Here is a 17,414-nt window from a genome sequence, read left to right as displayed (position 1 = left end):
AGGGTCCCTGCCGTCTCCTCAGACAGGTGGGAAAGCAGAGCCTCTGAAGAGTTCGTGTTCGTGACCTTCCCATGGTGTGGAACTATCCTGACGTTAAAGAATTGAAAACCTTAAGAAATCAAAAGGTCGTGGTGCCAAGCCAGCAGCTGATACCGTTCCCTACCTTCCAGGGAAATCACCTGATGAGCACCTTTTGATGAATCCAACACATTGGAATCTTTTTTTTTTTTTTTTTTTTTTTTTTTTTTTTGCGTGGCACGTGGGATCTTAGTTTCCCAACCAGGGATCTAACCCGTGCCCCCCACAGTGGAAGCGTGGAGTCTTAACCACTGGACTGCCAGAGAAGTCCCTCACGTTGGAATCTTTTGAATAAGATTTGAATGTGACCATTTAAGTAACAGCTTAAATTTGGGTCCTCCCAGAAGCGGACCCTTAGACAAGGACTTGAGAGCAAGTGGTTTATTTGGAAAGTGCAGGAAACGCTGAGGGGAGAGCAAAGGGATAGGACGACAGAGGAACGGTAGCCAGTGAACGCTGCGTTACCAAGGCAGTTGCCCCTGGAAGTAGAATACGCATAGCGCACACACACATGCACACGCACACACACACACACACACCCGGGAGAGGAGACAGACCACCTTCTATCAGATCAGTCTACTCCCATGGAGGGCGATGTCTCCTGCCTGCGGCACCTGGGGGCCGGAGGCTCTGGAGGCTGAGGAAGCCTTTAGGCAAAGAAATGCAGGTGAGACTGGCTGGCAGTCAGCCCGCAGGCACTACAGCGGTCAAGGCAAGGCGTACCACCAAGGGCACTCCCTTCCTTTAACCAGCAGGTGTGGGCTAAGTGTCCGCTTCCCATGGCCGGCACCGTGCTAGGCCGCCCACAGGTATGGTGACTGCCTGCCTTCTCCACACCTTCACCTGAGGCAGCTGAATGTTGCTGAATGAGAAAAGCAACTGAGCTGACCCCCTTCACTGGAAGCTCCTGACCACAAAACCCTCAAACGGACGCTCAACCCTTTCTTAGTAAGCTGAGTTTTCTGCTCTCCAAGACAACTGTTTGGTCCCTTTCCTCCTCTCCTCAAGCCTTCCACAGCTCCCCTTGCTCTCAGCTGAGAATTGTCCAGAGCGGAAGGGTCTGAGATTTTACCTTATTTGTAACTTAACAAGTTGGTCTGCATTTCATGGATGATGGCAGAAGATACGAGATGCTTGGGTCAGAGACAAAGGACTTTGCAACTTACAGTAATGGCAGTAGCCTGAGTATGAGCATTTATGCTGGCTCCTCAAGCCCTGGGCCAATGCAAAGAGGGTCAGGTAACACCTACACACAGGGTGGGTTTCATTACATAGGGAACCTAAAATATTTATAATTGGCCACAAGCCTGCCTCTTACCCCAGAAAAGAGGTCATCTGTATTATACAGGACAAGAAGCATGTCTGTCCTTGGCTCCAAAGGGAGATGCCATCTCTGTGTTGCAAGTCTGTAGGATGTACTATATCCTTAAAAAAGATAACCCAGAAGAAAGACAGTGTCTCTGTTCACAAGACATGCAGAAATGCAAGGCACATGGCAACAATGACCTCACCTAATACTCCATTGAGAAAATTGAAGTTTTCCAGTGGGAATGTCCTGATCTTCTTGCCACCAAAGCTACAAAATTACTGGCGGTCTTTGTCTTCCTTCTTGTTTCAATGAAAAAAGTGTTCCTTATCCATATCAAAGGTCAATCCCTCCACCTACGCTCTGGGTACAGTACCCCCCTATTGCCTTTTCCAGGGCTTGATTCCTGCAAATATTTCCTTTTTATTCTGTATCAATTCATCCCTCTCTTCTTCTGTATCATTCTAATCAGCATGCAAACATGCCCTAAAGTCTCCCATCTTTAAAAAATCTCTCCCTTGGCTCATTAAACTAAGATGGTGGAAACATGAAATTATAAATCTGATGCTCCTAGATTTAGTCTTGGCCTTAAATACCACACTAGGTGGTGTTATATTGGATATCTTTTGCCTGACTTCACATCATCCAACCCTACCTTACTCCAGATCTTGCTGTGATAACCAGTTCCACCCAGGCTTCAACCTGCCTCATGCATGGGGATGGAATCTGACAATACCTGCCTTCTGTACCTCTATACTTCGTGCATGGGACACAGGACTTCTCTGAGAAAAAGGCATGGCACACCTTGGGAAACTGCCCAGCACTCAAGCACACACAATCCAAAAACGCGGGGGAGTTCATGTCAACAGGGCCACCCTTGACCATGAAGAACAGAAGCCGAGGATACATGCTTCCCCAGCTTTCATCATCTGGGTGGACAGTTCTGAGATTATTTCATGAGACTCCTTAGACTGTCCAGTAGGATGGATCTCCAGTCACCTATGGTGCTGGCAATTCATAAATAAACCCTCTTAATGAGCTTTTTCTCATTCTGCTTCACTGGTCCAGTCCCTTGCTGGGGTTCCCTGGAATCACTTCCCAGAGCAATTCCTACATGTAAGCCTTTGTCTTTGGCTCTGCTTTGGGAGAACCTAGGCTAAGTTACTGGCTTCCTGCAGTTATGGTTCTGATTCTTCCAATGTATGTGAGGATGAATCCATTTGGCAGCTTGATTTTCACTGAAGTTCTTCATTTTTAACTAAAGCAAAATAGTGAATACGTTTAATTTAATAAATGCAATGGCTATTACAAAAATGTATGTATACAGAAGTAATTTGATTTTGTTTTATTGCTTATATATGAATTGCACAGTGAATTGTTACATTTCAAAAAACTCAATTCATTACATTTAGTACATATATTGGCATGAATAAAACAAATTAGTACCATTTTCAGAAAGGAGGAAAAGAGATATTGAGAGGAAGGGGAAGTTAACTGCTGGTTAAGTACAGTGTTATGATTCTAAAAGATAATGAGTTCAGAAGTATTAAGGAAGTGTGTGTGGGTTTAGGTTAACTCCAATGACTATATAAGCAAAGACAACCCAAGTATAGGAGGAACATTTCAATGTTAACTATTCAATGTCAAGGAAAAAAATGAATGATATAAGCCACAGTATACAGCAAAAAGAGAATGATTAACAGTTTTTATTAAGAGTTTTAAATATCTACAAAAATAGAGCAATACAGTGAACTTCAACACATCCTAAACTTTCAGTATCCAAACTGGCTGTAATACAGTAGGCATACCTATGACGTGCAGGATCTCCTGCCATCTCCTGGAAGGGACAGAAAGCCTAAGAAAAGACCCCTCAATTCTTGGGAATCATTGTTAACAAGACCAGTTCAGTAATCTAGGATCTACAGAAGTCTACTGTGATTTAAAAACAACTACAACAGGAAGAAATCCCACAAAACCCAAATCTACAGTTTACAAAACAGACCAAGAGAGAGGTGTGATAAACATTAACTGAAATGGTTTTCCTTTACATGCTATACATGCATTTTTAAATCACAGAGAAACATGAAATTTTGTAGTACAGCAAAGTTTGTTTTGCATGAGTGCAAATGAATATATATCTTCTTTTCTTATACTATTAAATTATATATATTTTTTCATACAAAAGCACACAGTGTTAATCTATAAAATGACATCCAAGTGGATGATGATTGTTTTTGCATGTCCCCCTGCTTAGATTTTTACACAATCTTTCTTTAAAAATATAGAAGAAAAAAAGGAAAATTAAAAAAACATAAAACTTGGCCTATTAAATGGTGAAACATTTTACCTCGTCAAGAGGTAAAGTGACAGTGACAGCTGCAGTGGGGCCATTTCACCCCCCAGGTGGTGACTCTGCACTATCACCTGGAAAGCAACGTCTTGTTTATCTACACTGAGTAAAACACCCAGGATGTTTGAGTATCATTTGATAGGTTTAAAAAGACTAGGATCTTCTGCAAGATGTTTCAAGATGCTGTACTTTGGTTTAAATATTCGAAAAAATTTTGAGTATGCTTGTTCTATTATTACTTCCTCACTTTTTTGTTTCTACTAAAGGTACCCAAATAATTGTAAACACCAAGTAATAACATGCCTTTCTTCACTGCAATTTTTCAAACAAAATCTAAAGCTAAAACTGCAATTGTTTTTTGGGTTACAATTTTTGATATGTATATTGTTTTATGTAAAAGGGAATCAAATCTGAAAAGGTAGTAGAATTATAAACAGATTATTTTATTAAAATGTCCTAAAAGAATTTTATGAGTTGCAAAGAAAATTGTTCATCTTTGCCATGTGATGGAATTCACTAAAATGTACACAATTTTAAGAACACTGTTAAGTCTGTCAGCACATGTAATCTTGGTAGCTTAAATCAATACAAGCTTAAATTGACCATCTATAGCACACTTGATTGCTAAACCCATAGGCACTCTTCTCAAATGTAATATCACAAATCCTAAACAGAGATGCATACAAGTTGCAGTTCAAATCTTACAAACTGAAAGTCCATTCGGGGCATTTTTTGACTATAAGGATTTAAAAACTGCACAATATTAAAATGTAAATTAATATGCTCTCAACAGAAATCAAAATGTACACACTCTTCACAGGTGAACTAGTAGCTGTTTTAAATGTCTTTTTTCCTATACTAAATATATAGCTCATTTAATTAATGGAGCCACAGCAAAATACTACTATAATTTCAAAGCATAGTCTGTAAACTAATACATCTAATGATGTAAAAAATATTGCACAGGTCCGTACTCCAAGAGCAAGCTCTAAGACTCTCAAGTAGAACGGTCAAACTTTTGGCAGAAAACACAGTATTACAAGAACTAGACACTTTAAATCTGAGATTTTAGGGTCATATTCTAGGAATATTACTCAGTAAATGTCATTTCCACAAACAAGTTGAGGAATGACTGTCACATATTGTTACAGCGAACGAACAGAGGGATGCCCACCACAACATCTAAAACATGGGGACAAAGAGCCACAGAACAGTTTTGCAGCTCCAGGATTAGGAATATATTTGTATGGTTTTGCTTTTGCAGATAAAGAAAAACAACAGCACTTCTAATCTTAAGCAGTTGCGTAGATGTCTAAGAAATACAGTAGACACTTCATACACCTTCAACCCTCTGAAGGCTTAATTTTTTTTTGAATTACATGTTTGTGAAAAATTTTAAATATACTATTTAACAATTAATGTGAGACCAATATATGTTCAATTTTAAAAGCCATCAGGAACCTCAAAAAAAATTAACATGGCATAAACCTATCTTCAAAAGTACTCTAAATCATATAATATAGCTGCAAAATATCTAATCTGATATGCCAAGCATTCGGTTAAAGATAAATTCCATCATAATTTTCAAGAAGTATGTTAACACACATTAAGTAAACCCTGAAAACTCAGCTTGGCCCTAATTCTTAGGCTTTATGCTGAGGTCTTCGTTAGCCACTCAGTACACACACAGATCTGGAAACTTCATCTCGTAGACCGGGACAGACTGGTATTGGGCGTGCCCAGAAGTAATGGTCAGTGTTCCTGATGGGCTGGGAGGAGGGCTGTAAAAGAGCAAGGCATTATCAACAGGTGCATTGCAAAGTTGTTCACTTCACAGAGCACTCTCGCTACTACCTGCCAGCAGCGGAGTGAGGCTCCTTCATCGCAGGGATCAGTGTGATGGAATTGCGGGCCAGCTACATGGTGGCATGGCACATAGATCACAGTGGTACTGAGCTGTTTCTAAGTCTACACTAGACATTCTCCTCTGAATATACGAATATATAATTTTTACAGTGGGATTAGGCTATACCCACTCATGTAGGCTTGCTTTGTTTCACTGGTAAAAAATCTTATATATACATATATTAACTTCTTTTGATGACCGCCGCATGGTACTTCAATATATAGATATATTATAATTGATTTACTTCAATGGACAGATATAGGTTCATTTTCATTTTTCATTATCATAAATAATGCTGACAGGTCTATTCTTATACATAATTTTATCCTGTCTCCTTGGTTTGTAGTCTTACACACAGAGAATTTCTGCATCAAAGTGTATTTACATTTTTGAGACTGGTACACATTGCCATAATACTGGCAATTCATACTTTCAACATCTGAGTGTACCCATCCTCTTACACCATTACAAATATTGGGTATAATCATTCTTTCTTGTTATTTTAATCTTTGGCACTCTGGCAGGCAAAAGGGAATTCATTCTTTCTTTTATTTTCACATTTTGGGTTACTACTAATGCTACATACCTTTGTAGATTTAGTATCCATTCTGTGTTTCTTTTAAAATGAATTGTCTATTTGAGTCTACTGCCTGTATTTCTACTCAGATATTTTTCTTTTATCAGTTTCGGAAACTGATCTTTTATCATATGATATCAATGTTCTCCCCTCAATTCATTACTTCATTCTTATCTCGACCATAGATAAAGATACTGACACTTTCATCATTCAGAAAAGGTCCTTTGTGTCCTCAACCAATTTCTCCCTACTCCCACATACCCGTACACATACACCCACATCCAACAGTAACTATGTTCTGATCGCTGTCACTGAAGGTTCGTGTCACTTGTTCTTGAATTTCACATGGTCTATACAGCTTATAGGAATGGTCCATACAAGCTATGCTCATTTATGTTTGATTTCTTTTGTTCAATGAATTTTTTAAAATTTACCCCCAAAATGTGTTCCTTTTTACTGCTGAATAGTATTTCACTATACTAAGAGTGCCATTATTTGTTTACTCTCTCTCCATTCTCCTGTTGATGGGCATCTGGTAATTATGAAAAAAGCTGCTAAAACATTCAGGTACATGTCTTTTTGTGAATCTAAGTTTTCATTTCTCTGGGCAAATACTGAGATACGGGATTACAGGATCAAGAGCAGGTATATGTTTAACTTTATAAGACAATGCCAAAGTTTTGCAAAGTGTACCAATTTATACTCCTATGAGCAATATATGCAAATTCTTCTATAATGTCCAATATACTATTAAGCCCATCCAATGACATTTTTTTTCTTTCAGATATTATAACATTCAGTTCTTGAACTACAATTTGGTTCTTTTTTTAGACTTTCCATTTCTCTCCTAAAATATACATATTTTTTCCTTTAAATTCTTTGATATGTGTGTGTGTTCTTTTAAGGTCATTGTCTACTAATTCCAATAACTGGATCAGTCATCTGGGGGGCTGCTTATTCTTTTTCTGTATTTTCCTGCTCCTTTGCATTTCTTGTAATTTTTTTCTTATTGTACTAAGGTCAAAGTGAATGAAGGAACAATGGAAACTGAGATGTAATATTGCTTATTTTGTTTCTTTTCTCAAGCATACAAACTCTTTTCTCTATCTCGTAGTTAGAATGAGGCAAATTAACAAGAGGAAATATATCAAATAGAAACTGAAAACCCTGAAGGTACACTAAGAAGTCTATTTCATTTCTCTGTATCATGTAAGGTACCCAAAACTACTACTTCCTAACTAGGTGACCTTGGATAAATTACCAAACTTCTACGTGAATCTGTTTCTACATTTGTAAAGTAAAAATAATCACTGCATATTTTTAAAATCTGTTGTAAACACTAAATGAAAGAATGCACTTAGCACAGTGCCTAGAACACCATAAGTGTTCAGTAAATAACTATTAGCAGTAAGGCTTAATAAATACAAACTATTAGTAGTAGTTGCAGTACCAATGAAACCAAATTAGTCATAGTACTTATTCTAAAATATTAAATCCATATAGTTATGATAGTGTGATTAAATGTAACATGGTGGTCTCTAGCAACATTTCTTTTAAGAACATGAGTTATGGATTTGAATTTTGATTATTTCCACTCACTAGCTGGATAAACTTCAGCAAGTTACTTTACTTCTCTAAGCCTCAGTGTCTTTACTTGGCAGGGGGCGGGGGGAAAGGATCTACCTAACTTTTCAGGACTGTGGGGAGGATTAGTAAAAGCAGCAGATATTTACTGTTACAATTAACAGGCATCAGAGAAGCTGTGGACAGGGAGTGTTGCCTGCCATTCCAGTTCTGCAAGATCAAGCCATCAGCCACTGCAGTCGCCTACAATGGTGCGCCCTGAGGGGAATTCAGGATGGAGAAAAACAGGGAGCATTCTGTTCTTTGGATACTGGCCCTAGACAGTTAAGATGCATATCTAAGGAATAATTTCAATGAACCCAGATCCTTGCACCTTCCCATGCATAGAAAAGCACTAAAATCATCAACCTCAGATGTCTGATCTTTGTGATTAGCAGTGATCTTTTGATGTTTGACTACATGTTTTTTTTCCAGCCAAAAACTCCTACATATCCTGGCTCCTCCCTTACTTCTTCGGGGCAGTTCCTCAGAGCTACCTGAGAGACCGTCTCCCGGGCTATAGTCCTCAGCAAGGTCCCCAAATAAAACTTATCTTCTCAACTTTTAGGTTGTGCATAAATGCCCACACCGAGCAATTTTCTTTGAATCTAAGGTATAGAGTATATTGCGTATTTTAGTCTGATTCTCTGTTCTGAACTTTTATAAATGAGTGATTCTCAACTTAGTCGGCATGGGGGGCATTATTGGTGGTAAACGCCTAGAATAAGATGTTAAAGTGATGAAAACATGCTTTGCGTATGAAGGCAGAAAAATGGCTGGGGAAAAAAAAGCAAGTGAACTCGAGCATCTACCTGTTTATTCTGTTTATAAGGATACATACAGGGTTTGAAGCCAAACAGATTTAGTTAATCAAGTTGAAAATAAAAAAGATACGGCGATGTAAAAAAAAAATTTCAGAAGCACAATTTCTATCTATGGCTCCTTTACTGTGCCACATTCTGCACAGACCAGTCTCCACACTGAAGTCAATATAAGAATATGCAGAGGTTCTTTCCTTAGGCGGAACGTGGAGTTTTTCTCTCCCTCTGTCATGTGCTTCATTACGTAACAACCAATAGACACAGTAAAACCGATATTAGATGCCTTATGTTTTTGGAGCATAAGATACAACTGTTCAATGGTATCCACAGGGGATTGGTTCCTGGACCCTCCACACAGACCAAAATCCTTGGATGCTCAAGACCCTTATATAAAATGGAGCAGTACTGGCATATGACCTACACACATCCTCCCTTATACTTTTCATCGTATCTAGATTATTTATAATACCTAATACAATGTGAATGCTATGTAAATAGTGCCAGCATGCAGAAAATTCAAGTTTTACTTTTTGGAACTTTCTGGGAATTTTTTTTTCCCAAATATTTTTGATCCACAGTTGGTTGAATTTGCGAATGCAGAACCTGCGGATATGGAGGGCCGACTATAACTAGTAACAGGACACAAATAGACATGACTTAGGAAAACTCAAGTAAAGTTTAATAATTCAAGTGAGCCATCTGCATAGGTAGAATCATTATTGCTCTGGAAAGAACTATGAGGTTTAACCATATAAAACTGTAGTTTTTATAGGTCACAATGGTTAAATCTGAGAAATTACCTTTTTAAACATATCATTAGAATAAGAGTCTTCCAATTACTCAAATGTCCTTATAGGACCATTTTAAAGGAATAAATGATCTAAAAAGGAAAGCTAGAAAAGCTAGAAGCCCCCTGGACAAGAAATGGTATCAGACAATCCAGTAAACAGAATAACCACTGAGGCAGAGACCTGTATGATCTTGTGTAATTACCCTAAATGAAAAGCACAATTACTTAAAAAGCCACAAATTTATAGGGATCTAATGGTTTCTATTTTGTTGCTTTATTGCTCTTGTAGTACCAAAACTCTTACCGTATGGTGAGTTCCAATATTTGAGCAAGTCTATCATGAAGCAAATTTGCCTACAAAGGAGAAAAAAAGTGTTAAGAATGGATCTATTATTTTCCAAATACCCATATGTAATAATACAAGTGTGATTTAAAGAACAAAGCGTAACTCTAACTATTAAACTGATGGTACAGAATGCTTTAATGTTTTGGTTTTATCTGTCTCATACATTGGAATTTAATGTAAAGTTTCTCTTTTATTCCCTTCCTAGTCTCACTGGTAAAAACAAAATCGATAGACACACAAAATACCTACAGCAAAATCACTGAAAACCACTGCAAAAACAGTTTCAAAGCAATAACAATCGTTAACATTTAATTTGGGATCTGCCATTCCCATTAGCTGACATTATACAAAAAAATTATTTAGGCTTCATAGCTATGTCTTCAGTTTTCAGTCCCTATCAAATCCACTACCTTGTGGATTCTGTTGATCTGCTGAAGCTTGGAATCTACCTACCAATTACCAGGACAGCTTCCACCAAGTCAAACTCCACCCGCCACCCCCTTCACCATGTATTCACTTACTTTGGATTCACACTGTGCTGCTATTTCTTCAAAAGGTGCTTTCTGGAATTTCTCTATCACTAGACGCCTCTTTTCCTTTTCCTGTTCTTCCATTCCATTGGTATCTATATAAATGTTTAAAAAGACCCATTAAAAGGAATACAAAATTTCACAGAACCTTGCCAATGACCATAAGAGCAAATGATCTATAAATAAAAAATAAGGGTAATTTATAGGACTACTTGTATAGGGAAAAAAGCAAAAGGTGTGACATCCTTGAAGTGTCTTAGTTAAGGCTAGAAAGCCCACATATAAAAAAATTAAAAAACTACACAGCACAAAACCCTTTTTCATAAGACTACCTTTGTCTCTCTTACCAAATAAAAGCAGAAGCATGACAACTTCCTACAAGTTAAACAACTTCAAGGCCCCTCCTGAAGGATGAATCTTTTATTAATAATCATACCCTTGCACATATGAGGTACTAAATTAAAAGTCTGCTAAACTTGATAGTGAACGGCGTGATTGAAATATAGGTAGGGTCATGTGGAACCGTATTGTTCTAGCCTTTTCCATTTATCTTCCCCAATTTGAAAAGGGATTTTTTTAAAATCTTAAGATGACGTGTGGTCTGGCCAGAGTTTGTGAGATAATAAAATAATAAATGTCTGTCATTTTGATACATATAATAACTATGTCTATTTGCTTAAGAATCTGAAAAGAAGGCTAATTAATGGCTTATTTATTGATGGTCTACAGTAACAACTCAGTAACTCTTCAGTGTTTTTTTCCTGGTCAAGAATTTCATAAGATGAAACACAATCTGTTCAAGGTTCTTCAAAAACAAAGCTTCTCTTCAGGTAGACAAACTGTAACAATTAGCTAGTTTTAAAAAATGGATATAGCAGGTACAAACGAAATAGGTTTCTTTTCCCCCCTCTGAAATTGTGGCAGGTTAACAAAGTTGTCCAATTTATGTACTTTTTCTGAATGACTATAATACAGAATTATGATCACATCTCTCGTGTTCACTAGATCAGGGTCACAAGCTCAAATGTGCCAGAGGCTAGGCAGGAAACATAAATGTTTTAAAAGCAGTAAGAAAAACAGGACTTGGGCAAGCTGAGCATACATCCCTGGTCTTTATTCAAATCCAATTTCTGAAAATAATACTTCCACCTAAATTTGGCCTGCAGGCAGCAAGTTTCTTTTCATGCATTAGTCCAGTAGTTCTCAAACTTTTTGTTTTAAGACTCCTTTATACTCTGAAAAATTATTAAGAAAGCCAAATTGCTTTCTTTATGTATGACATCATTTGATATTTTCCATATTACAATATAAAAATGAGACTTTAAAAATATTCATTAAATGCATTAAAGAAATGAAACCACTATATGTTAACAAAAATAATTGTTTCATGAAAAAAATAACGATATTTTCTAAAATGAAAAGATTTAGTGAAGAGAATGGCATTGTTTTCTATTTTTGAAAATCTCTTTAATGTCTGACTTAATAGAAGCAGTTGGATTCTACCTGCAGATGCATTCAATCCACTGCAATATGTTATTTTGGTTGAAGTATATAAAGAAAAGCTAAACTCACACAGGTATGGACTGGGAAAGAGTAATTCAATAAATAGCCTTTTCACAGAATTGTAGCTATTTCTTCTTGGACACTACAACAAAACATGATAAACGGTAGTTTCTTAAAAGTTAGTTGCAATATGGAATTTGAAACCTTATTAATGAACTTTTTGTAACTGGTTATATTAACATCTATTGGTCTGTTCTACAGTTTGAATAGAGCTTTACTCAGGTATGGTTCTGTAACATCACGCAAGGTCATTTGGAATACTGCTCCACTGATTTATGCAGACCCTCTAAATGTAGCCATATTTCACTGTAAAATACTCTTTAAAATCACATTTGTTAGTTATTATCACTGATCTCATTAGAAAAGTCTTTAAATAAATAAATATTGGGGAACTGTCAAACTTGCACTGGCAGACATAACCTTCAAAATTCTAATTTTGTTAAAAAGTGCTAATTTTATCACTGGGAGCAAATACTGTCAGGGTAGTTTTTTTCTCTTGAAGTAACAGCTTCCCTTCAAATACCACAGGTTTTCTTTCCTTTTTTTTTTAAAGTAAAAGCGATGTTCCTTAGAAAAATCAACTAGTTCTGCTTGCAAATACAAGCAATCAAAGAAGTGCTTTATACGTGCTTCCCAAAGGCATGTATTCATGGGATGAGATTAATAAAATTAATCATTTATACTGATTCTTCAAAGGCATTCTTAAGAGAAATCTTGCCTTTTAAAAATAACTGGGGTGGGCTTCCCTGGTGGTGCAGTGGTTGAGAGTCCGCCTGCCGATGCAGGGGACATGGGTTCGTGCCCCAGTCCGGGAAGAGCCCACATGCCACGGAGCGGCTGGGCCCGTGAGCCATGGCCACTGAGCCTGCGCGTCCAGAGCCTGTGCTCTGCAACGGGAGAGGCCGCAACAGTGAGAGGCTCGCGTACCGCAAAAAAAATAAAATAAAATAAAATAACTGGGGATGTGTGGTGCTGAAGAATTCAATGACCACTAGTACAGTTTGATGCCACTGCCTTCATTCATATTAATCCATGCAGTAAAAAGGCAAATAATGTCTTCGTATTGTGCTGAATATACTTTTTGACTTGAAGGATCCCTTGGAAGAGTCTTCCCCAAAGCTCCAGGGGTCCAAAGACATACTTTGAGAACCACTGCCAGACTGTAAGTTCCTCAACATGTCTTATTAATTTTTAAATGTCTCACAGTATCTTGTACATAATGGGTGTTCAAAAACTGCTTACTAAATTCAATTAATTTTATTTTGGCAAATTTGATATTACAATAAGAAAAAAAATCCTCTAATGGATTAAGCTGAAAAAGGTCAGATTTTATTTCATGTATGATGGGTACTAGAGCGCTTCACTTCCCTTGTTAATGATTTTCTTATTCTAATATTTCTTAAAAATTGAGAGCCAATTTCCACCCTCTATTGCTTTACCAATTAGAAATGAATTGAGATCGAGGCATCATGAGCCTAGGAGGAATTTATATTAATACTTAATTGAAGGAATCATTTAAAAAATTTTTAAAAGAGGCAAATTATATAAGGTAAAGTTTATTTCCATAAAGGCTACAGGAGAAAAAAAAATCAGAGTACTATTTTATGCAAAGATAAGTGAAAAAATGACAGTCAGACCTGGGTATGGAATTTGTCTCCAGTATTTACTAGCTATGTGATCTCAGGAGAGTTGCTAATTTCTCTGCCTCAGTGTTCTCACTGATAAAATAGCAAGGATTAATGTGACTCCATTGTGCCCGCTGACAATTTCAGCCAGCTCCTTTCTCTTACCCCATGAGAAACATGCTTCTAATTATACTGCTATATGCCTACTAAAAATCATTCTATGTAATTCTCTCAGAATTATTCACCTGCCCATCTCCTATAAAAGGAAATACATTCACTATTTCTCATAAATTCACTCAGCCTCAATGTTGGCCACCAAATAAGGGCAGCATTCAAATACATGGTGATATGCTTTCATAATTCTAGAAAAGTCAGTCTATAGAGAGGAAAATAATTAGCTATGACAAGACAGGACAGTTACAAAAGTCTAAAGAACATAAGCTAATAAATTGATTATATATTTATATAGAAATCGACAGTATATACACTTGCCATGCTGCCTCTGTTAATTCTGGCATTTAAACAAGTACTAAGATACAGATAAGCTAGAAAATACTAGGAGAGTTAACAAGCAAAATCTCACCAATTGCTTTCTTTAACGCCTCAAAGGTGATTTCTTCAGTGTTACTAACCTAGAGAAAAGTGATTTTAAGTAAAATAAAGAGTTAAGAATGGTCAATATAAATGATACCTTCACCTAGTTACAAGTCATCTAAGAACCTTGACAAATATTTTCTCTTCTTTGTGTTGGCTGGATTTGTGATCACACTCAACAGTATCAAATAATCTCCATGTTTTCCTTGGTTTTAACAATGGCCTACCACAGTGGTTCCCCAAAGAAGTCTACAGATTGAGGTAAGGCTGGCAGAATTAGCAACCTTTAAGGCAACCCAACCAATATTCAAGGCAGAGATTATATATAAATGCAGCTTCAGCTATGTAATAAATGAAAACTAAGTATTCTATACCCTTTATAATTTTGGTACCACATACAGGTTAAAAATCAAAAATGAAATCATCTAAAACTTTAAATGCAAAAATTTTAAAGCAAAAAATTATTACTTTGGGAAGTGTTCAATGAGTACAGTTAACCAACATTTAAAAATAATTATATTCTGGATCTTTTAAGGTCAACCACCAAGTCTTATTCTCCAGAAACTCCCTTTAACTTGAAGTTTTCAAATCTCGCTTGCTTTGAGACATGTAAAAGGTGTGAAATCAAGTGCTTACATAAAAAGTCAGTAATACTTTTTGTGGCACCAGCACATTTTCAGAAGGAATAATATATCCAGTTACTATAGTATCTCTGAATAAAAGTTAAGAAATGATATGTGAGTACTTGCCTTGGACTCTGGTCATCCCTAATTTTAGCTCATGAGCTTCTTTTTGCTAAGTCTAAGGCAGCAAGACTAGTGAAAACAAAAGACTTCATGCTTTGCACCTTAGCTCTCTGTACAAAGGATTTAGCTGGAAATCAAAGCAGCAAGAGTTCCACTACCTCAGTTTTTCTACTGAGGACTCATATTTCTAGTTGAAGTCAGATTAAACTTGGGAATTTTCAGTTGCTTTGTTCTAGATATTTGGAGCAGATATATAAGATTAGGCTCTGGCTGGTCAATTATTTGTACCTAGAAGCAATCTAGTACTTCAAAGTTGTTCTTACAACTGGTTAAGAGCTTAGACTTTTGAGAAACAACTATAGTATAGGAGAAAGAACATAGGAGAAGCTAGAAGGCCAGAATTCTTATTACATAGAATTTTTACTTATTAACTGTTCAATCCTGGATAAGTGAAAAGCTAGAGTACTGTATCTAGTAACTCTTCTCCGTTTGTTGTTTTCCTTAATTTGGATAATGATGATGCATTCGCCCAGCATCAAAGAATCATGCCTATGGTGCTTTATTCTATTAGTCAAGCTGATCACTTAATTTCTGGAGGCAGAGACGCCGCTGAAATAAATAAATATTTTAGCCATTTATCTTCTTGAATACCTGAATTTAATTTAGGTATCTTTATACATATATAGTGCAATTTTTAGGAGAAGTTCACTAAGTGATTCATGGTGGGCTAAAATTTGAATTGCAAATGTTAGAACTCACATACCTCAGAAATGGGCCAGGTATTTTAATAGACCATAGTAATGAGCTGAGTTATATCTAGGGAAAACAAAAGTTTTCCTATGATCTCCATCTAAACAACATTACAAGCTCTAAAAGCAGGTATCAAATACATCTGAGGACTAAGTGGGATTATGTATATACAATTTCAAGTAATTTTGATGAAATTATGAGCAATTTTTCAAATGAGCAATTTTTAAATTTGATTCATTGTTAGCAAATATACTTATTTTTTTTTTTTTTTTTTTTTTTTTTTTTTTTGCTGTACGCGGGCCTCTCACTGCTGTGGCCTCTCCCGTTGCGGAGCACAGGCTCCGGACACACAGGCCCCGCGGCCATGGCTCGCGGGCCCAGCCGCTCCGCGGCACGTGGGATCCTCCGGGATTGGGGCACGAACCCGCGTCCCCTGCATCGGCAGGCGGACTCCCAACCACTGCGCCACCAGGGAGGCCCGCAAATATACTTATTATTAGTCTGATATTTTCTTACACCATTAACTGGTGAATACCTAACTGATGACACTTTCTCCTGTCAACATAATGAAATTAGTTAGTTTTAGCCTAGAAGGTACTGTTATTCTGTCTTCTGGTGTTTCAACGACCATACCTAATATACAAAATCAGATACCATAATGGTAAATGAGTTTGAAACTCCAATGTGCTCAAGTAAATCTTATATACTAAACTGTACTTAACTTTTCAAATACTCAGGGTGAGGCACATTTGACTTAGGATTTATAGTTATAGCAAAGATAAAACAAAAGGATCTTTAATAAGTTAACAAATGTATTAATGAACTTTTCATGTAAAATTCATGCTCAAGAATCTTCCTCCTATATTGTCTTCATGCAAATGTTTCTTCAGTTCATTTTATCAAAATAGACTGATTCTTTGCAACCTTTTAAAGTGCTATATATGTATTTTTAAAAGAAATAAAAATGGTTAACAAAAGGCAAATGGAAAAATACCAGTCAATAAAATAGACTGCACTCTTGACAAGTATAAACTAAGGCTTTGGATGAATTTCTTCCCTCAAAAGGTAACAGCAGCAAATTCATAATCACTGAAAGATATAGCTAGCAAGATATCCTTCTTGCTAGTAGGGAGTGTAAAAATTAAAATGGCTTTGAAGAGGTGAAATTTAGGGAAGATGATTTTTCCTGAGTCTTAAACTGGTAAGAAACTCTAAACCAACCTTAAAGCCCCAAGTTCCAAAATGAACACTAACTGCCTATTCCAACTACTCTGATGCTCTGCAGATAATTCCTTGATAAAACTGATTAATTTTACATAACAAGGAGTTAAAAGCATGAAAGATATAAATTAATTGGCTGTACCCTGGCCACCAAATAGTTTTAGTTCCTGAAGACAAATTAACTGACAGGGATTGGAAGCAGGAGGGAGAAAGGAGGCTGAGAAAGCATGAATTCAGACAACTTCCTTCCTCTTTTCTTACATGGATATTCTTTTAGTTATTTACATTGTACCAATGAGAAATAATGAAATACCTAGGAAGGCAAACAATGGATAAACCACAAGGAGGAAGCTGACTTGACATGCTGGCACACTGGCATTTTTACTTGACTATCAAAAAATTCTCTGCTGATTTGTGTGGATAAGTGCTAGAGAATACTGGCTGCTTTTTCTTCCTGTAACTCAGTTGGGTACACTCTTGTGCTCTATTGAAACAGGAGGAGAACATTAAATCTGTGATGTTTCAAATAACTCCTTAAAGAGTACACAGGTCACTGATACAGCTTAACCTATGTTAAATTCATTATAT

The 17,414-nt window shown here is 36.7% G+C and overlaps 1 protein-coding gene across 4 annotated transcripts in view; it reads right to left on the bottom strand.

The window, feature by feature from the left end:
* Positions 1 to 2,755: 2,755 nt before the first annotated feature.
* EFR3A (EFR3 homolog A) overlaps positions 2,756 to 17,414 on the bottom strand; it is a 91,173-nt gene continuing 76,514 nt past the window's right edge. For all 4 annotated transcript variants that reach the window (XM_060115964.1, XM_060115967.1, XM_060115965.1 and 1 more), the window contains 4 exons: positions 14,099 to 14,147; positions 10,319 to 10,422; positions 9,756 to 9,805; positions 2,756 to 5,515 (listed from right to left, as the gene is read on the bottom strand). In XM_060115964.1, the coding sequence (XP_059971947.1) occupies positions 5,410 to 5,515; positions 9,756 to 9,805; positions 10,319 to 10,422; positions 14,099 to 14,147 (309 nt within the window). In that variant the 3' untranslated portion in view covers positions 2,756 to 5,409. The remainder of the gene's footprint in view (positions 5,516 to 9,755; positions 9,806 to 10,318; positions 10,423 to 14,098; positions 14,148 to 17,414) is intronic.

This window comes from Mesoplodon densirostris, chromosome 13, assembly GCF_025265405.1.
Source record: "Mesoplodon densirostris isolate mMesDen1 chromosome 13, mMesDen1 primary haplotype, whole genome shotgun sequence".
Taxonomy (NCBI): Eukaryota; Metazoa; Chordata; class Mammalia; order Artiodactyla; family Ziphiidae; genus Mesoplodon; species Mesoplodon densirostris.
Note: the sequence above shows the minus strand (reverse complement) of the source record. Positions and strands in the feature narration are given on the sequence as shown.